Raw genomic sequence first — 22583 nt, forward strand, 5'->3', positions numbered from 1 at the left:
TTAACTTAATGTCCCAAAACAAGTTATTCTACTCCCTAGATATGTGAAATTAATTACTCTACTATCATTCTAGTAACCCTAAAACAGAATTAAACTTAATTGGAACCTGTACACACTAAACTCCCAAATGTTTATAAGTGCAGGTTCACCACACATTTGCTACACTCCAGTGCCATCTGTCTATAAAAAGATAATTAACATTTTCAATGAGAAGAAATACAGCACATTATAAAGTGCATTTGGTCCTAGGACATTGAACCCACTTCAGTTCTAACAATGAATGACGTTGCTAATCCTTTCCTGAATTAGAAGGAAAAAAACAAACCAAAAACAAAAACCCAAACCAAAAAGACTAAGAAACACTGTGTCCTCAGTGTATATTTGATGCAAGTTTTCTTGAAAAAAACCCAACCAAAACAAAAAACCAAAAATAATTCAGAATGCCTTGACATAGAGATGCTCTCTGAAGTGCAACTCTTAAGTACTCCCCCAAAAATAATCTTGGAATCTTCCTCTAACAATTTAGCTGCCTTTTGAAGATCCCAGAGAAGCTGGGAATAGCAACTCTGGAATTTGCATTTAGAAGACCATTTGGGGACAGCCTTTTCAAAGTCCACAACCTTCAGTGGAGGTACATAAAAATAAATGCTCTGCCAAGCACTGCAACACAAGGGATCTGACACAGACCCCAGTGTGAGTACAAAGCAGGTTCATTAAATGCAGAGCCTTACTTTTCCTCCTGCACAGTGGCTGGCTGGGGAGGGTTGTATCCCCCCACTCGCTGTGAAAATTGTACAAATAAAGCTTTTATTTTCCCCCAAAGTTTAGAAACAAGTTTTAAACTAGCCTGATGTTAATTTAACAGGGTGCATCCTGGCCATTCTGCCCAAACGTGTATCCCCACGCATCTTGTAGGGAAACAAAATATTGTATACTTGATGCTACTACACTTTGTGTGTGTGTGTGGAGGGGGAGAACTATTCTTGATCAGAGGTTTGTTTTCTCCACGCACTTTTTTACCCCCCACCAAAGAAAGAAAGAAACACAAAGGGAAAGGGGGGGGGGGGGGGGGGAAGGAAAAAGAAAAAAGGGGTTAAAGTACAAAGTGTCCCTTTGCGATGCGCAGTTAGATAAGGGAAGAAAGACGCTTTCCCCGTGCCGGCGGATGCTTCCCGCGGCTCTGCGGTGCGCGGGCCGGTCCCTTGCCCGCACATCTGGCTCTCCAGCGGTGCCACCTGCTGGTGCCGCTGCCGCCGGCTCCGTGCGGGAAGGGCAGCGGACACTGCTCTGCCCGGGCCACGGCAGCAAAGGGCAAAGCCAGGAAACGTCAGACCCGGCCAAAACTGAGGTTTAGAAAAGCGCTCTTGGTCCCTTGGATCCTCCTCGGGGCATTTTATAAAGACAATTCATTGGATGAAGAAGAGGAAAATAAAAGTATTTAGTGCTATGCTTCCTTTTCATCCAAAAAGGCTATTTCCATAAGTCAGGCAAAATAATTTTCTCATTAAGTAGCTACTAGGTCAAAGGAAAGCATGTACTTCACAATAGTGTGTTAACAACCAACACCATCTACCTGTTACAGACATGCAGTGAATGACTGCGTTGCAATCCTGGCCTGGAGTCACTAAGGAGAGCAGCTATAGGGATTTAGCAAGAAGAGGTGTCTTTAGGCAGTAATCATAAAGGAGAAGGCAGGCAAAGGAGAAAAGTTGAGGGTGCAGGGCCAGGGCAGGGGGTGAAGCAGGGCAGAAAGAAGCTCAGCCAAGGTAGCAGTGCACATTTAGGCACAGGAGGCACCAGGCAACATCATTTGTATCAATGCATCATTGCTGAAGAATCTGATTCTGTAAACCACATCTCACTTGTCTTTGCAGTACACATGCTTGTGGTACAGGTTTAGAGCAAGGCATTTCACCATCACAATATTCAGTGATGTTTCCTCTGCAATTTTTTTTGTCAGACTCCAAAAAAGATAACTTCCTGCCAAATATGAATTCATCATACCCACCCCCTCTGACCTCAGCCCCACTGTACCTGTCTACCTTCTCCACCCTCATCAAGTTCACCAAGGACTGCAACAACTTTATTCCAAACTTGTTTGACCAGGTGCTTGTTGTGTTGCTTCAGTTTTTTGCAAACTGCCATCTGTTATCTTTGCCTTTTCTTGTTCCATTTCCAAGCTTTTCAGCACATCTGAACTTGCTGGCAGCAGACCAAGTACTGACTCTGAGCAGATATCTCCAGCTGTAGGAGAAGTCCCATCTGTAGCTTCAGGCTGTCCCTTTGCCTCACTGATTTCTTTTTCTTTAGTTGCTATTGAAGCCTCAGCAGCATTTTCAGATGGTTTATCATGAGCTACTGCTGTTGAGGCAAGCTTACAGCTTGCAGCAGTTGCTCCTATTTCAGCCTTCGCTCCATTGTTTGGGAGGCCTTCACTGCTTGTTTCTCCCACATCTTCTGTCTGCATTTTTTGCTCTTTACTCTCTTCTTTACCACTGGAGCCCACACTGATTGAACACTCACAATAATAGTAACCAGATTCCTGCTTCTTCTTACGCATGGCACAGAGGTCAATTCGACTGAGGACCTCTGTGCCAAAGTGACTGTCTTCATATTCCTTATACAGATCCGTACAAATTTTCCTGAATCCCTATTTATTGAAAGAGCAATATGACATTATATGTATAATATATGTGCACTTTAGGGAGGTGTGTCAAGTATTATCTTAACTAAACACAGCAAAAACCCCACAAATACCAACACCCCACCTCACCCCTGATTAGGATAGCAGCATTAACTTCATTTAAGTTGATACTGAGAAAAGCCAACCATTACAAATTAAAGTTATAGGAAACTTGGCTTTTGCCAGATCCTCCATCTACCCCACCCTCCTCAAGAATAAAACCATGCCAAAGATACAAAACCAGATCAATTCAAGCTACTGTTATTTAAATGTATCCACCTAAATTTAGATACATCAGGCAAGATTGCAGTCACCATATTATTCAGAATTGCCTTTAGGAGGGATTGCTTGATTTCATCTGGAGTTTACTTAGTTTCCTCTTACAGCTGTCTCAACAGTCTGTAAAGTGAGCCCTTCTCCTTGGTGCTCACACTCCACAATAGTAATTAAATTGTGTGCTAAATACAGGCTAGAAATAGAGTTCATGCACCTTCATCCTTGTGAGCAAAGTAGTGTTCAAAAGAAATTTAACTCGGTGATTTACTGGGAAAACAAGCTCATTTCAGCAAGCCAGAAAAGAAAAAGAAAACCTCATCAGCTACCAAACTGCTGTCAGTATTTTAATGGCCAAATGCTACAGACATGACACAAATGAAAGGGTACACTCCAAGAGATGTGTTTTCAAGTGTTGACACTTTCTTTTCAGACCAAGAAAAGTAACACCTATTGCCATAACCAAAGCATATGCTTAGAAATGATTTCAATATATGACTGTCGAGACCAAAAATGATGAGTTCTGATTTATTTGCTCTTCTCCCTCCCAACAAATTTGGGCACAGCAGCACTAAGTGACCTATACAGGTGTCACAAGGGATGGGTGAGCAACCCAAAAATTCCATGGTTACCAGGCCTTTAGTTCAGACAGCAACAGGCTGCTAATTTATACAAGGGGCTCCCTCAAGCATTTATACAAACCACATATGCTAGGGGCACATATGGAGGTGTAATGAAGGACAGATGAATCATTAACCAACAGAGAATAGTCTCCACCTTCTCCTAACCTAATGAGTATGTGAGCTAACAAGGCTCCAAGGAGCTCCTTGCAGCACATTGCCTCAAACAACTCCTCAACCAGTTTGTTCAGACCTGCTCCCAAATGACACAGGAAGAAAAAAAAAATTTTTTACAAGATTTCTTCATCATAATGACAGACTTATTAGCAGGTGGACATGCACAGCATGGCAATTGTGGGAGGAGTGAGTCACCTGGATAGAAGCAGATATAAATAGCCTCACAAATAAATGCATCAAACCATTAGACACTGCTGCCTGAGGTGACTAAAACACTTGCAAGTTTAAATAAACCAACAGCAGACTTTTTCTGTGTCCCAGAGATGCCCATGTGTCAGTCAGAGCCAGGCTGTTCAGGAGTCAGGTGCTACATGTCACCAAAATGCCACAAGGTTCAAGTTCTGCTGAAATGCAGACACACACTGCGCATGGGCTGTTTTCTGGGTAATTCAGGAGGAAAATGGAAACTTGAGTCAGGTCACATCATTGAAGATAGCTTATCAAGCAGCCAGAAGAGGGCAGGATAAGGACTGACCTCCCATTAAAAAGCAGCAAATATTTTAATACAAACCTGTGGCTTGTTAAAACTTGTTAAATAACACATATGCTTTCACAATGCAGGGCAGACCACAGCTATTTGCAGACCTGCACCAAGTGTATCTGCTTAAAGTAGCATAAAAGGGAATGAACAAACATTTTCCACTTCAGCTCAGAGGCACTTGATCCACAGCTTTGCTCTGGCAGAGGTGAGATCAGGCAGTGCCCAGCACTAGAGGCTAACAGCCCACACTGCTAAAGTTCTTTGCCTGTGTGCTGGAGAAGGCTCTTACTACAAGTAATGCAGTGGATTCTCTTAAGTGGTGAACACTGCCTTTTGGCTCATTGGAAAGGTAGAGGTCAAAACACCTGAAGAATCCATATTTTTTCTTTATGCCACAGTCACACTGCCCATTTTGAACCTGATCTTCAAACAGCACATACTGCTCCTTTGGTAACTATTCAGTATAAAAAGCACACAATCCAAAATCTCTCCAGCCTCTTGGGATATTTAGACACACAACCAAAGCCAAAGATGCACAACTTTAAGGTGAAAGTTTACAGCAGCATTGGTTTTAGAGAGCCAACTCCTCTTTGCCCACAAATGAGAATAAGGTCTGCAGCTGCATCACCAGTATCCTCACATACCTCTCATTAACAAAGTACTCTTTAGATATAAAATATAAACTTCCTTAGCAATCACATCTTAGACTTCATATAAGAAGCACTACAACTGTTTGAGATACTTAAACAGCACCCCTTCTACAAGGAAAGTTATTTATGGTATAAAGAAAGTAATTACAGCCAGTAGATGGCATCATAATAACTTAAGTGATATTTTGTCTTATTCATACTTTGGCATCTTCTAGCATTTAGGAAGGTTGATTTCTCTCCTGCACTATTTAGAAATGGGATACTGTAAAAGTAATCAGTTTCCTCCTTTTTATTCATATTATATTTTGAAAGAAATGCAGTAAGGTGACAGTGTCAACTTTGTCTCAAAACACAAACATTAATCTTCTGGCTTGGTTTTTGAGATTATGCCTTATGTTCGGGGTTGAGCCTTACTAACCTCAGGGAGGTTTGTACATGGACTTAGAGTTCATATCCCCCTAATAATCAACTCAACACGTGGCCCTACTCCAGTTTCACAGTCATGGTCTGTAAAATAGTATTTTAGGGGCAAAGGGGCATGAAAACAAATCTGCACAGAAACAATTAATGCTTGGTAAACAAGGGAAGAGCTAAGTCCAGGAAGGTTTTTGAAACTGTTTGCTGTGAGATCTCCATAAGAAAAGCTGATGAATTATTGGCTGGCTGAACAGTGAGGTGGACTGAAAATTGGCTGAACAGCCAGTTCCATATGGCAGTGATTGGTGGCACGAAGTCTAGCTGGAGGCTGGTAACTAGAGATGTACCCAAGGGGCCAATATTGGGTTTAGCATCTTCATTAATGATCTAGATATTGGGGCAGAGTACATCCTCAGCAACTTCACTAATAACAAACTGGGAGAAGTGCCTGACTCATTAGAGGGTACTGCCAAGCAGAGATCTCAGTAGGCTGGAGAAATGGACTGACAGGAACTCCATGAGGCTGAACAAGGAGCACAAAGGTCAGCCATAGGGGAGGAATGAACTCAGGTACTGGTATAGGCTGACAGCTGACTCTGAAGGAGTGTTGCAGAAAGAGGACCCAGAGGTCCTGGTGGACACCAGGTTGACCATGAGCCAGTAGTGTGTCCTTGCAACAAAGGCAGCCAGAGGTATCCTGGGCTACATTAGGAGGAAGGCTGCCAGCAGATTGACAGAAATTATTCCCCTCTGCTCACCACTGGAGAGGCCACATCAGGAATACTGCATCCACTTTTGGGCATACCACTTGATATTCTAGCATTCAAAGACCTATACACTTGCATATTTATATATATACACACAAGAAGATGGCATACATAAATACTGTTATGTGAGATTAAGCTATATTTAGTGCTAGAGATCAAAAGAGGAGAGCATGCAGGAAATTACAATTCTAATTTTTAAATTTCATAGTAAGAGGAAGTGTGAGAATACTCCAGACAAGAGTCAACAGTAATTCCTACGTGCCTACTGTATAGTTGTTTTGAGGGTTTTTTTTGCATTAGACATTGCAGATGCCTCTGCTCATGAAAATCCCTATAGGCAGTGTAAAAGAAAGCCTCCAGCACAGAGCTATCAGTCCTAGCCAACTTTGATTTTATCATGTATACAAAAGGCTAATATCAAGTCAATACGAAGTACTTGAACAAGGTCATTTTCTTCAGCTATTATAGCTTTTTCTGTTTTCCTTTCTGCATGTTCCTCTAGAGTTTCAGGTTTGCAATATAATGACCTAATAAATACATAAATACAAGTATTATTCCTGGAAACAAGCAGGACAGTATTCCACTGGGAAATGAGCAATCAGAATTGTTTTTTACTATAATTGTTTGTGATAAATCCCATACAATGCTGCAGTAAAGGTTAGAAAAGCACATCACACATTTCTAGTATAAATCAAGGCACCAGCCTGACTTCCAACATGACATTAATCTTGTTCTGAGGTAAATATTACTCAGAAGACAAATATTGCTCAGAAGCCATCCTGCCCTATGGAAACAGCTTGACATGGTTTTTTTGTGCAGATTTGACCAGCCACAATGGAAGGGAAGCTGTCTGTACTCTACATGAGAGCCATGCACAGTATTAGCAACAGACCTCATTTCTTCCAGTCAGATATGAACAAACACAACTGTGTTGACCAGCCTGCATACAAGCTTTTTTAAAAAAGAAATTATATTGTTCTCTGGTTGCTATGATTATTGCTTAGATTCCAAGGATCTCATTGAAAGAAAAGTAATCACTAGAACTGATCTCATGAAAAATATTCTCAAATCAAGTTACCTACCCTTCTTCTCAACCTTGATGCTTTAGAGAGCTTCAGGAAAGTCAGGTGTGGTTTGAAGTCCTTACTTCCTGAAATGTCAAGATTCATTTCAATAAAGCATTTTTCCACAGCTTCTGGAAAAAGATAAAAAAGAAATGAGTAACAGTGAGGGGGTAGGGAAAAATATTTTCAGGGAGGTTAGACAAAGTCACTATCACTGTCTTGAGCAAGACAGTTAAAACATACCCCAGGAAACCAGTTGCTGCACCACCACAGGCAACAGAAAAAATTGATAAAAATACTCAAAACCAAAGTTCTGCATGACATACAGGCATAAGAGGTAAACCTGAGACTGGATCCAAACTTCTGTGTTTGCAAAACAATTCCTTCTGAACTCACAAACCCCCTACCAAATGGTGAGCTCAAGAAAGCATCTGCCCATGGCAGCCCTGCCAGGGAGAGGATATACAGCTACCACCAGTGGCCACAGCTAGGGTCTGTGACAGAATAGATTCTCCCCAGTTACTGCAAACAGCAATGCAAGAAGCAGAGTGCTTCCAGGAAAAAGAAAAAAAAAAAAAAGTGTCTAGATTCCCAAAACTACTACAACTCCACAGCATTTAAAGCAATTCAAGAGGAAACATCACACAAACATAATACTCCTTTCCCAGACATAAATGTGATGCAAAGTGTTTATGATGGTGTTGTCTTAAAACCCTCAGTCATGTGTTTATAAAGACATGAGGTTTTATCTTTCATAGAAAAGTGTCTGTGAGTAACTCCACAATTTATATTCAAGGCCTTTCAGCTAAGGATTTTAGTGACAAGTCAAACCAAACTGAACTGTTCTTGTCTTTCATGAACTTTGGGGATGAAGAGTCTCAAGCATAGCAAGGTAAGGTTTGCATGAGGCAGATCTCTACAAGTCTGGCAAAACCAGAAGATGTCTTGTTCAACAGTTGTGCTTAAACAGTGAGAAATAATTCCAAAATTACACTTAAAGCCTTGGCTAAGGCTGGAGTACTCACCAGCAATTTTTCTTACTGACAAATCTTTATACCTTGTTTGTATAAAGCAGATAAAACAGTTGGGGGGGGGGGGTGGGAGGAAGGAAGGGCAGAAAAAAAAAAAAGGCAGCATTATAAAATGGAAACCTGCAGCATTTATGGCTTTCCCATTCAGATCCCCCCCACTTTGATCCCTTTGCTACTGCTTAATTGCTTCAACACTGAAAGGAGGAGGTTCAATGTTGAAGGTGCATATTACGTACCTGATGAGTGCCTTGTTTGAAATCTCCCTGCTTCCATTTTATTTTCCCACCTATCAGAAAATTTGACTACATGTGTGCTCACTAGTTCAAATGTTCAAATGCCATATGCATTTGTACTGAGACCAGGTCGCTGGCTTGGTGTTTAGCTTATAAATAGTTTAAAATGTTTCTTCTCAGAGTATTTATGAAGGAACAGCAGCTGGGGCTGTCTGATCACTTTGCCAAGGCAACTGCTTTTTATATTTTCCATCTGGAAAACACAAAGAATAGGATCCAGTTGTCCTAACAAGCATCTAATGCCCTTTTAGATGCCCTACAGAATGTCCACCTGGCCTCCAGCTGCTGTTGCAGAAGGTACAGCCTGGCTGTAGGTCCAGCTGGAAATACTTTAGGACACCTAAAAATGATCCTAAGTCCTTGATACCTGGTTAGGTATCAAGCAACCCCTAAAATGCGCCTGGTACTTTGTCAAAAGAACACATTAACATGAAGAATTTCTGCATATTGCTATCTGCATATTTGCTCCCATGTCAGTTGGTCAAAGCACAGCAAGCCTTAGAGAGTAAACACAGTAGAAGAGTGGCTAAGCTCCTTTCAGGGAAAAAAAAAAAAAGACCAAAACCTCCCACATCCATCATTCAGCATATAATCCTCCCTAGCTGCATAAAAAGAAACCAGGAAGATATTAACCTAAAAAAAAATCTGAAAATGGCATCTCCTCTGGGTTACCAGCCAGCACCAAGCCTACAGAACAGCAGGAAGGAGTTCTTACTACAAGGTAAAGGTCTTAGTGCCACGAGCAGGTTTTCATCAAAAAAGCAGATGATGAAAGAAAGGTCAAGGCCAGCAATCATCTTCAAGAAGTCAGTATAGGAACAAGGCTCCTGAATGTGTTTTCTGCTTATGCCAAGCTGGCACTCAGTTTTCCAGACACACTCTTCTCTAGCTCATTTGAAAACATCCTACTAAAGTTCCAAGACATCTCAAGCAGTATCTTTTCTCCAAAGTGGATGAGGTCACTAGCACCAAGATAAACCCAGTAGTGCTCAGTATTTACCAATTAATCACAGTTAATTGATCTAGAGATAGGTTAACTCTCCACTTTGAAACTGAAGTCCATAATGTAGGACCAAAAACAGAGAGCCAGTCACCTGGTTAATGTCAGGAACACTTCTGAGACTAAAAGACTTCATTAGAGCAGGCAGAACTCAAACTTGCTGACAAACCATCAATAAGGGCATGATGAGGTAGAGACTGCTGACAGGAGTGCCTTGACCTTTGCCAGCTAAATCATTGGCCCATCGTGCTGCTTGAAAAGACAGCATTTAAAATCCACACCTAGCTCATGACAACCAAAAATATTGACTAAAAGGTAAGAGAAAAAAGTACCTATTCATCATATAACAATTAATTTGCTGAGAGAATGGGAGACAAAAAACCTCTCTCTTTGGCAATGTCATTGAAAGGATAGACTTTGATATATATTTGCATAACTCCCAGACTCATTAAGTTTTAGAAATGGTCAGAAGTTATGCAGAATAGAACAATACTGGAAGCTACAGCCCTCTGAATAGCAAAATCATTGGTAACAGAGTTAACAGCTTGAAAACTGGCAGCTTGTCTCCCAGTCAAGGAATTATTTCAGGCAATCAGTGAACAATCACATTGCATTAAAAACATAAGTACTGGCTGAATATTCCCAGAGTTTGCAATCAAATTTTTTCTCCTCTATCTAATTAAGGGGTTCAGATCAGAAGCTTGATACCATGTTTCCTAAACCCTAAAGATGCAAGTTATCCAGGCAGAGAATATAAAGGATCTGCCACCCACTATTGCAATGGCTTTTAGAGTTAATGCAGGCCCAAGATTATATTTAAAGTGCATCATAGCACACATTCTGTAGAACCAAAATTGAACACTTCTGATGGTGATAAAATAGCATGATAAAGATTGACCTTGCATGGTATGACTCATTGGGAACAAAATTCTCAGTTAGGTAAGACAATGAGTCCAGGGAACACCAGACACTTTAAGATGAGGGGTGAGATGCTCATTTCTGTATCTTTCAGGAGTGAGGAAAAAGCCAAGGCAGCCAAAAACTCAAAACAGCCAAACAAGTTATTAAGAGTCAATCAGCCCATTATTTCAATAGCACTGAATATTACATATGTTGTAGACAGGCACATACCAAATATGATCTTGTAGGAAATTGCATTATCTGCCTTCTACTTTGTTAACTTTTAGTTGAGATTATTTCCAGTTAAACACTCATGAAGAAGCAGTTTGTGCATGGGCAAATTTGTTGAGACTGTAATCCTAATAAATAGGGACAACATCAGAGTACTTTCAACAGAAGTACAGCTGTTTTGAGTCAAAATTAGCTTTGGGATGGATGGAACAATAAGAGAAGCAAAGGCCAGAGTCAAGCAAGAAGTAATGGATCATGAAGTGGCTAATTTTACATAGCTGAGGCAAAGAAGCTGTTCATAAAAGGCATCCTCTGTCTAGTTATAACACTGACTACTTAACAGGTAAAATAAATAGGAGGATAAGAGAACAGACCTCTTATATCAAAGTTGAGAACCAGAGGTCAGAAATAACATCAACAAAAAGGAAAACATACTGCTCTGTGAATCATTCTTTGAAGTCTACAGTGTCTTTGTATCGCATGCCCCTTTAAAAAGCATTAATTGAGCTATGCTTCCTTTCTGCTTACTATGAAAGGAAAAATAATGTATATTGATTCTTTCTGTTCTGTTGGAATAGAAGCCCATGACACAGATTAGGTTCTGCATTGCAGGCTAAAGCAAGTCCTAAAAGCAGAACTGAGTAGGGAGGAAGAATAAAGTATCCAGCCCCTCTGAAACTGTACTTGGGTGCATGTAAGCAGATCAAAGGTCTGGAACATCTCAGAGCCATCAGTGCTTTGGGAAATTAGAGCAGAGCACAAGCTATTCTAACACTTCTGTTTCATCTTCTACAGGGGAAGCAAGAGACTGATTTGCTGATGCTACACACACATGTAGACAAACACTGATTTTTGTCACCCCTCATCCCATATGTACTTCTAATTTCATGCATATTCCAGTTTAAAGGAAGTTCTTGCATACTCAGCTGGGACCAACACTTAATAGGTTTTCTTATTAGAACGAAGAGATCCTCAGCTGGAGGTGTTGCTTTGAACACTGTGCACACCTCAGACCTCTGAGAGCCCAGCTGCAGGGCAGGTTGAGTTAGCCTTGCTGGGTGATCTTCACATCAATATCTGTGCACCTCACCTGTCCCATAGGACAACACAGACAACCTGTTTGAGGCCTATTGCTCTCCAGGAATCCAGCTGTTGACTTCATATTTAACAATTAAGAAAGAGGGGGTGAGAGGAAAGGCAGCACATCACAGTCATGCACTACAGTTTGGAGCAGTGCTCATGGGAGCTGATGGACTCTACAAACTGGTTTATCACAAGTGCTAGAGAATGAGGTTTTGTACTTACCTGCAATTCTGTTCAGCATTTTCTGGTCTTCCTCCAACATTTTCACATATAGCACTTGGTTGTTAAACTCTCCAATCCCATGGAATGTCAAGTTAAGGTCTCTGCCCTGCAAGATGTCTTCCACTTTAGTCTTGCTTTGCATCAGTGCCAGAACAGCCCTTAAAAATAATCAATATAAAAATGCTGAAAATTATGAGAGTTTTACATGTGGAAATATTGTTTTATTTTTAATGCCAGTCAATATACCTGATTTTGACTACTCTGCAGTGCTATGCAAAGTATCACATATTTCACTGCTAACTCTTTTGTAACAGTTAGAAAATTTCAAATACGCTACGTTTCTCACTTGAACCTTAGTTTATATACTAGAAGTGAGTTTGTTAGTGAGCATTCAAAATATTAACATTCCAGAAAAGCTCTGAATATATGCTACTGAAGAATCAAAAGGGATAAAACTAAACCTATATTTGTGTCATGCAGTTTAAAAGTTTATCACTGTCATCTTAACTGGTTGACTAATTTTATTCTTAAACTAAAACAAATTCATTCTCCCACCTGAAGCAAAATTAGTATTTTCCTCCATTATATCCTATTCCAGGCTAGGTAACAAAATATCAAATTGATGGTTATGTTCTCAGCTCTGTGTCCAATGTCAAAGTTTAGACATACACCTTGCTGTGCACAAATCTCAAAAAAGTGAATTATCAAAAGACTTTAGTACTTGAAATTTTTTTTTTCTTAAATACACAGAAAAAGTATAAAACAATCTCCTAAATGTGGACACCAAGAACTCCAGTAATTTAACACCATCTGAAGTTTTACAGGTGTCCATGCCTTCCTTTCTTTGCCCTGGTGTCTCAGGAAGGGGATCCTGACAGTCTTCAGAGTTTGACCAGAAGCCTTCTACTAAGGATTCATACTTCCAACAAACTGCAGCATGCTAAGGACTGACTAAGGAATGCAGAACACTATCCCATAGGTTACTGGGCCTGCAGCCACATCTACTTTATTGTTACAGCTAGAGCAAGTTTTGACTGCATTCATTCCACTCTCCAAGAATCTTAGACCTGTGTAACATCCAAATAGAAGCCAGGCAGTAAAACCCACATAGTACAAACTAATCCCCTTTAAAAGGGGGGATTTAAAGCATGTCTAATACACACAGGGGCCACTTCAGCCAACATTATGAACAATCCCCACTACTACATTTGACTCCAGCTACAGTGGCATAAGAGTAGATTCTTTCCAAGACTCATGGGGACTCAGCAGATAAAGATATAGGAAGGACAGGGCTGAAGTTGGAAAGAGTGAATTCTCTGAAGAGGATTATAATTTTTCCACCTTAACAAGCATGGCTAATCTAGCCATTCATTTAAGTTTATAATGCCTAAGCAAAAATTAAATACTGCTGAGACAACTTCTCCCATCAAATGGTTTTCTGTTGCAAGGGACCTTAAATATCCTCTAGTTCCAACCTTCCTGCCATGGGTAGGGAGACCTTCCAGTAAACCAGACTGCTCAAAGCCCCATCCAAACTGCTTGAATACTTCCAGGGATGGTCTGTCCACAACTTCTCTGTTCAGGGCCTCACTGTAGTAGAGAATTTCTTGTTCCAGCCTGAAGCCATTCCCCCTTGTCCTATGTCAATGTAAAAAGTTCTGCTCCAGCTTCTGCCCAGAGATTTGAAGATGCCTCCCCTCCCACTGTGGGGGCTAGGCCAGCTGTATCAGCAGTGCTGCTAGCTTGAGAAATAGTTAAGTTCAAGGCAGGTCTTTCATATGACAGAACAGAGCAGTAGCCATTGAACTTCAGCTTCATCTAGAAGAGCTAGGTAAGTAGGTAAAAGATACAGGATGAAAAATATTTGGCAAGGATGATTTGCTTTTTATTAGGCATGTCCATTACTTTTACATTACAGACACACATCCACTCTTAAGTTCATTAGCACTACTTAGCTCCACTCACCTGCCTAACCAATTGATTACCATTTTGATTGCTGCTCTCAACTAGCTTCCTATCCTCTGGGATGTCAGCCTGCCCAGTCAGCAACAGTGGCACAGCATTCTATGTGTGAATTACTGCACACTACCTTCTGCATGTCTCCTTAACCCATATAACACTCCAATTTTTTTCTCCTCAGACCCTCCAAAAAAGTCTCTGGAATGAAAAATAAAGCTGGCAATTTTAAAATAAGGTGCATACAAAGCTGTCATATGCATCTTAATTCATGCTTAACTGGTGCTGACTGTATGGGCAGAAGAGCTTTTTTCTAGTCATGTTGGGTTTTTTGACACCTTTCCAGCTAGGCATTCTGCTTCACACTCAAGCAGATCCTGTGTGACACTCATATGGTGTTGAGGCCTGTTTTTATTCCCATGCTGGGAGAAAGGGCTGTTCTCACCAGGTTCCCACCTTATCACATGATGCCTTCCCAGGCACATAAGGGCCTTTCCTTTCTGCCTCCTCATGTCAAGGAGTTCCAGGTTTCCCAGTGTGGTACAGTAAGATCAGGCTTAGAGAGAAAACTGCAGACTGGCATTTTCTGGACCTTTCTATCAATCCTAGCCTTCCTGACCACAGGGTAGCTTTCTTAGTCATCTGTCAATTAACTCCATCTTAATTCACAGGGCCCCAGTGACAGCCCACAGCTTGAACAGGAGAGCAGCTCAGGAAGGAACTAGCAGATTTTTTTGTTTGCTTCTTAATGCAACATTTCAACAGCTAACATTTTCCAGCTGATGAAAGTATGGCTGATCTGAAAAGCTGTGGTTTCTCAAAAGACAGCAGCTCAGGGAATCTTACATCTGTTGAACTAATTTGTGCTAGCAACACGGTAAGAAAGCAGTAATACTATTTACAACCACACTGCTTTTTCTCTTCACTCCACGGCAGATAAGAAAATTTCTATCTCTGATGCATCACAGCTAGCTTTTGTAAAGATCATTACCCACAGGTACTGAAAGCAAGCCAGCAACAGATCAAAAAAATTTCAAGAACAATTGTGTGTAGGCTCTAATAAAACATAATGATTCACAATAGCAGCAGTAAGACTACAACATTTACAGAAAAATTAGCTGCTCTTGAATTTGGGAGGATTCTTACTTTTTCACCTCTTCTTCGGTTCCCAGACGAGCTACTATTATAGTAAGGTGCATAGTTTGAACAGGAAGAAGAGCTCTTGACAGGTCAGGCTCTTTAGAGAATATGAGTTCTTGAACATCTTCAATTCTGTCCAAAATCTGCAGTGGAGTAAACAGAAGGCAGAGAAATAAATTTTCATTTTTGAATGCCTATATATTACCAGAAAAATTCAGAATGCTGAAGCTTTACACACCCAAAAATCCAACTCAGTGTTTAAGCCAGGAATCCACAAAGCCACCATCCTCTCCTCTCCATCCCAGATCTATCATATAGCAACTTTCACTTTCATACTTAAATTTTCAGGAATTGATTTATCTGTTTTCCTTTTTTAAAGTCTCCAGGCTAAATTCATAGCTCTCCTGTGAACCAGAAGCCCTAGACCTTAAAGTAGGTGTGAATCTGACCCTAAGCATGTTAGATTAAAGCTCACAGCACTGTGTAAATATTAATGTGATCTCCATGCAGTTGTCAGTTGTTAATAGACTGTGGAAATTAAATAGCATTTCCATAATTAATTTTGCACCATTTTCTGATTACAAGTTTGATCAGAGATGAAACTGATATCCCTTCCCAAAAGGAAAATGTAGCAGCAAACAAAGTAGATTGGCTGGGTAAACATGTTTTTTCTGAGCTAGTGTTTCTCAGGAACTGTGTTCCTGGCTCTTGTGGATCTATCTGTGCCTTTACACAATTGACTCCAAAGATTTTTTTTTTTTTCCCCCCCAAGATGTGCTGTTAAGGTTTATAAGCCAGACATGGGAACAGGCAGGAGAGAGAAGAATTCATTCCCACAGGTACTAAGTGTCTGGCAGAAGTCCAAGCTACAGAGAAATCATTTATAGATTTTCAGAGCAACCTCTGAAAATTAAATTAAACTCTGAAAAATCTCACTTGCCAAACTCTGCCTTACATGCCTAGGTGCTCACACATGTTAGAGCTCCCCTTTATTCTTACATAGATAGCAACAGCTGGGTCAATATGCTTTTATTTTGCAATCTTTTTTCATAAGCCAATATTCACCCCAGTAAATAGTTCACACAACCTGCAAATCAGAAGAGATTAGCATAGCAAGTTCCCGATAAACATGAGGATAAAAGCCACACACAATTGAAATAACCATCTGAAGATACAAACTCCCTGTATTCACCAGCCCTTACAGTGCATTTGTCACTGTGACAAACACATCACTGACTAACATTAAGTTAATTCCTACTGCAACCAAAGCACAATTTATTGCTGCCTGCTATTTACAGTATATGTTTAGATTGTGAAAACATTGAGCAGGAATCAAGCCATCAAGCTATCTGACCACACAAACTACAACCTTTGCTTCAACAGACTAGGCTAAGTATTAACAGTAATTCTACAGAAGAGCCCCCTGTTGTTCTCCCTCATCCAATCTTTCCAAGAACATCCTTCAAATAAGAAGACCCCTTTGCATTTCAGTTTGAGGCTTAGACATCTGGAAAGCTGAGTGAGTGAAATTTTCTTGCATAAATATTTAACCATGACAGAGGATTGTTAATGTCTTTTCTTACCTTCACAGAAATCCTTCACGACTTCCTGCGCCCATTCCCATGGGAACAGTCTACCCTACACTTTTTTTTGGTGCATCAGTCTTTAGCACTCTTCCATAAATGCTGTGTAAGTGATGGGATAGCTGGGAGTTTTTCGGTAAGTGAGGGGCAGGAAGGAAGCACTTAAAATGGAGTACTGAAAGCCTGAGACTATAACATTCTTAGCTTTAATCCACTCCAGCCTCCTGGAGCCCTGCTTCCAACACAAAGAACAAAGGGCTGTGAATCCACCAGGACTGGAAAAGGACTTTTCCTTTATCCTCTTGAAAGGGAGAAAAATGTTGACAGCCCTAGGCCCTACCACCTAGAGAGCTCTCTTAAATAGTTAAGGTAAAATAATTATTCCCAAAACACTAACAGCAGATTTTAAATCCCTTAAAATAGACAAGGTCTATGGAGTAGCAGACAACCAAGTTATATGGTCAGTGAGGTCAGAAATGTCTGTATTAGAGGTAAAAGCATCTAAGTTTGTCAAAACACTGCTAGATGTGCATGTACATGTGTACACACACACACATTTGTCCAGCAGGTCTAGGGAGGCGATTCCACCTCTCCATTCCATTTGAAGAGATCTCACCTGTGGTGCTGCACTGGGCTCTGGGGCCCCCAGCACAGAAAAGACATGGATTGAGATCAGTCCAGAGGAGATACACCAAGATTAGAGGGATGGAGCACCTCTCCTGTGAGGAAAGGCTGAGACAATTGTTTAGAAAAGAAAGGGTTTCAGAGTTACCCAATTACTTCATTTCAGGACCTGAAGCAAGACTACAGGAAAGATGGAAAGGCATGGAGTGACAGGACAAGGAAAAAGTGGATTCAAACTGGAAAAAGAGTAGGTTTAGATTAGATATTAGGAAAAAAATATTGATTGTGACAGTGCTGAGGTACTGGAACAGGTTGCCCAGAGGTTGTAGATGCCCCATTCCTAGAAGTACTCACAGCCACATTGGATGGAGCTCTGAGCAACTTGGTCTAGTGAAAGGCATCTTAGCCTATGGCAGGGGGGTTGAAACTAGATGACCTTTAAGGTGCCTTCCAACTCAAACCATTCTAAGATTTCCTTACTCACACATACCAAACTTACAGAGCTGCTCTCTTCAGTGTTTCTTTCAAGGCCTCACACAGGACTGTCTCAGGTCACTGCCACCCTTAAGAGTAGCACTTAATAGGAACACAGACTATCTTGGGCAAAGCATCCAACCAGGGATGTCAGTGCAGCCAGATTAACAGAGCTGGCATGAGCACAGCAAAACCTGCAAGACCAGAATTGAAAGAGGAGAAAAGAAAAAGAAGGAAGAGACATTCATTGGGCTGCACAGGATATGGTCCCAGGCCATATATTAAGACATTCAAATCTCATTAAAATAGCAGAATAAGTTAAGCATTCATGACCCTTCGAGCTGTTCCATGATCTCATTCCTCAGATGGCAGGAAACTTTCCAGTTTCCAGCTTAGATTTATTCTTTGCCCACTTCATACCCATTTGTTCATCTGCCAACATTGTCTTCAGCTTACACAGTTATTTTCCCTTCCTGGCATTTATCTTCCTGATGTGCTCTGCACTTTTGTTCACCTCTCAAAAGCCAGTCATATGTAGGAATCACTAAAGTCATATGAGGCCATCCTCCAGATAACCTTCAAAGATCATTCTGCTCAAGACAAAGCCAGAAAAAATAATTGCCTACCAAGAGGAAGGCACCTTTGACATCTCCTTCTAACACATGCATAAGTATTTTTACAGTTAACTTAGGTAAAAACAAAAACTCAGAAGCCTGCCAAAGCAAACTACTGTACTGCAACTGCTTGTCACACTGGGTGAAAAATAAAGGAAAAATTCTGTAGACCAGATACATCAATCCTACTTAATGATTGCCTTTCAGCAGCATAAATAGCCATGCCAGATACCACATGAAAGCTTAAACCAGAGGGAAAAAAAGAAATCAAGTTATATATTGCAATAAACAATATCTATTTGCTTCATTGGAAACTGCACCATAAACTACTAGCAGAAGCAGAATGTTGTATTTTCACTCTGTTCATACAAGTGAATATTCAGGTTTCGTCTTTAACATTTTCTTTGTAGGAAAAGATAAAGATACATATTTATAATATAAATATTAGCAATTGACACAATTTATATACAGCTTCTCCATTTTGCCATGCTAGCTGGGCACAGTAGTTTTTGATTTAAATTAAGACTTTCCCCTGCCTTTCTCTGTCAGGTGGAATAGTCTGTTCATTGTCTTGGCATCTCAAGGCTTTCATTTCTCTTCATAATATCTTGGAGTATATAGTCATCTGCTGCCTCTAGATAAAGGGCATGGGGCATGTCCCACCTCACAATGCTACTGTTTCACAATGCTGGAACAGAATCTTATCCAAGCTCCCTCAGGATAACAGCAGATACTGGGAAAAAGTGAAAGCTCTGCTTTTGCACACCTTGAGCAGCTGCAAACAAAACATTGCCATCAGCAGGTCACAGTTGTCTGAAAGGCTAAAGGGTGAAAAAACCTGCCCATAAAGACACTGACAGCGCTGCTTTGGAAATGAGACATGCCATATTCTTCTTTCAGAAGGCTTTGTATGAGCTTCAATATTCATAGCAACACAATGGGAATAAGTATTTCAAGGTGAGCCAATATCTTCCCCTTTCTTTCCAAGTACAGAGAGCTGTACAGAAGTTATGTAAGACTCATTTGAAGCTCCTAACTAGTAAATAAAGTGTAAAATTTGTCTTTCCAACTATTGTATAACTTTCGGAATTTGCTTCCATGGATCATAGTACAGGGCCTGTAGCAGCCAATCCCTACAAGAATATATGATAGATTTCAGAAGCAGCATTCACTGAGTTAACTGGAAGGCTTTAGGTCCCCCATACAGCCACTAGAAGAGAATATGTCTATTTTTATCTCCACTGTTCACTGCACCTTGGTTTAACATTATGGAGGTTACATAATCTGTTGCTTTTTCCAACACTGCTTAAACATGGGAGTCACAGAGTACAGCACACCTTGAAGTATGAGCATATAGACTGCACACATGGGTTCTTGAAATTAACAATTCATCTAGGATCTCAGGACAAATTTACTAGTCCTAATAAAAGATGGATAAAAGATGAATAAAAACCAGATCAATTCTCTGTAATCTTCTGAAAAAAAAAATAAAAAAAGAAGGAAATTATCATTCTCCATTGTGCACTTCAGTGGAAAGAGATGAACAAATGAATCAATACCCTTGAGATAAATACAGCCCTAAGAAAATGTAGGATTGGACAACACAAGATGATGAAAGCCAGACCTTTTATTTGAAAAAAAAGATTAGAAGATACTAGTGATGAGGGACACCACCTCAGATACTATAGTAAGGGCAGTGGCAACCACAGAAGTGATTTTTTTTTCCCCTAGTAGTAGCTAAAACATGGATGTGTATCAACACAGCTCTCTCTACAAAAACAAAGCACAGCACCTAAGGGTTGCTATGAGGAAGTTAACTTCATCCCAAACCAAGCAAACCACTTGAGGTAAGCAGGCAGAATTTGATCACTCTTGGCTTGTTAACAGCTCTTGCAATCAAGACAAGAAATTAGGCATAAGTCAAGATTTTGAATAGAACAGCTACTTTGAATTACCTGATCATTTGTTATTGGAATGGCAACAAAATAATTTGGAGCCTCTCTTCGACGTTTCTTAGATAGTTCTTGTCCTAGGTCTTCCTTCTGGTTTTCCACAATTCCCCTGGGCCCTTCTTGACTATTGCCTTGGTCCTGTCTCATCTCTGTACTTCTTTGGTCTTTCTTTTGCAGAGACAAGTCTGCTTTCAGCTGTTCCTGCTCTTGGCTCTGGTCCTGCATCTGTTCCTCTGCCACCATCCCTTTCAGGTCCGCTTTGTTTCCAGCCTCCATGTCCTGCAGCTCCACCACTTCTGCTCCTTCCTCTTGGCTCTGGTCCTGCTGGGCTTTTTCCACCTCTCCTTGATCCTGTTTTTGGCTCAGAATCCCCCGTGGCACCAGCTCCACCACAGCAAGATCTCTCTCACTTTCAGATCTTGTCATCCTCTTTCCCTGATTGTCTGGGGGGGTCCACTGTTCTCCATTATCTAGCACTCCCTCACCTTGGCTCTGGAGGTGGGTTACCTCTTCTGAGTCACAGCCCAGCTGCAGCTGCACTGTGACCTTGATGCCAGCAGTGCCTTGTCCCCACTCCTGGGGCTGTAGTTGTACAGTTACTTGTGGGAGAGATGGCCCTGGGCCCTGCTGCTGTAACTGCACCTGCACAGTCACTGCTGGGGGCTCCCACCTTGGGCTTGGTCTCTGAGGCTGCACCTGCACAGTCACCTCTGGGCAGCCCCACCCCTGGCCCCTGCCCTGCGGCTGCACCTGCACAGTCACCTTGGGGAGCTCCCACCCTGACTCTGCTGGCTGTGCTCCTGTGCCTGGGGCCATGCCCCCTTGCACTGGCTGTCCCTGGGGGTGCACATGGATATCAATCCCTCCCTGTGGCTCTTGAGCAGGAGGCAGTAGCTGTGCTGCTGAGGGATGATCTCCTGGCTCCAGCTGCACTGGTGAGCAGAGTTGCCGAGTTCCTTCTGGGCTTTCATCCACCTGAACATGTTCCTGGGCCACCTCTTGAGGCTGAGCTCCCTCTGGACTTCCATCTACCTGAACCATCTCTTGATGCCAGTTCCTGCTCAACTCCTGTTTTATCACCTTCATTTTATGATACCAAAGCTTTCTTCTTCTAGGCTGGAGATTGTCCAAAATCCTCCTCCTCTTTCTTTGGGGCTTGAAGTACTTTTTTAAAGGACCTGGGAAAAAAAAAAAAGCTTAGCAGTTATTAAAAAAAAATTCTTGCAATAGTTCAGTCTGGGTTCAGCTCTGCAGTTGTATTCACAAAAGGGGAGCTTCAACCCGGTCAAACAGCTCAGCCTAAAAACTTCTGGAGAGCCTGACTGAAAGCTGAGCTACTGCTTCCAGTGACTGTACTGTGGTCTTGCCTTCTGTTCTTGCCCTGATTAGGTCTCCCATGCTTTAAAGCATGAGTACACCATTTCACAGCATGCAGCACCACAGAGACAGAGGTCTTATCAAGGGACTGCAGGTGTGTTGCCTAGAGGTAGTTACTCACAGAGATTGAAAATAGCCTTAGCCAGACTCTGAAGCTGAATGCATACAGAAATAAGATTGCCCTTGAAGCTCTGGTCTCCTGTAACTGCAGCATGTCACCATCTAATCAGACTACACACACTACTTTCTTTCCTGTGTATATTACAGTTTTTCTACAGCAAACTCCTGCCAGATCCCTATTTGTCTTAGTACATCCCATTCACTCTGTCTCCTTTCCTTTTTACCCTTCAGTAAAGTTGCAGGGGGAGATGCTTTTCCCATCCATACTGTATAGATACAAGCAGTGAAGGTACTGAAAGAGCAAACTGATTTTTTCCTCTTCAATTCAGAGGTTAACGCCACAGAAACCCAAAAAACCAAGATCATTTCTCAATTGGTCAATGTAGCTCAGTTGGACTCAACAGAAACAATGTTTTTTAAAGATTTCTAAGCAAATTAATTCTACAGACCAAATAGGATTCATCTGTATGAGAAAAATATTTCACACTCCAGGTTATGACTGGCCTTGACTAAGTCCATCCAAGTCATGGCAACACAGTTTTTTCCCCTGAAGCTATAAGAGGTAGGCAGATATTTTTCATAGATCTGCTCTCCAAGACAACCAAAATGTTTGTTCAAATTTTACAGGAAAACTAGATCCCTTCCCACCCCCACAAAACCCACAACCATGAAAAAAGTCAAAACTAAACAGAAAAAGTGTAAAAAAATTGACACACAACCTACATGTTGTGATGTTGGGCAATCCAAGACAGAGGTAGTACAGTTTACTCCTTAAAAAAAACAAAGAAAAC

At 41.2% G+C, this 22583-nt stretch overlaps 1 protein-coding gene across 2 annotated transcripts in view; it reads right to left on the reverse strand.

Annotated features, from left to right (window-relative positions):
• Nucleotides 1-1483: 1483 nt before the first annotated feature.
• LOC306799559 (uncharacterized protein) overlaps nucleotides 1484-22583 on the reverse strand; it is a 33084-nt gene continuing 11984 nt past the window's right edge. For both annotated transcript variants that reach the window (XM_079300762.1, XM_079300761.1), the window contains 5 exons: nucleotides 20299-21473; nucleotides 15055-15191; nucleotides 11953-12110; nucleotides 7211-7323; nucleotides 1484-2650 (listed from right to left, as the gene is read on the reverse strand). In XM_079300762.1, coding sequence (XP_079156888.1) covers nucleotides 2084-2650; nucleotides 7211-7323; nucleotides 11953-12110; nucleotides 15055-15191; nucleotides 20299-21381 — 2058 coding nt within the window. In that variant the 5' untranslated portion in view covers nucleotides 21382-21473 and the 3' untranslated portion in view covers nucleotides 1484-2083. The remainder of the gene's footprint in view (nucleotides 2651-7210; nucleotides 7324-11952; nucleotides 12111-15054; nucleotides 15192-20298; nucleotides 21474-22583) is intronic.

The sequence above is a fragment of the Erithacus rubecula genome (genome assembly GCF_903797595.1).
Source record: "Erithacus rubecula genome assembly, chromosome: 3".
Taxonomy (NCBI): Eukaryota; Metazoa; Chordata; class Aves; order Passeriformes; family Muscicapidae; genus Erithacus; species Erithacus rubecula.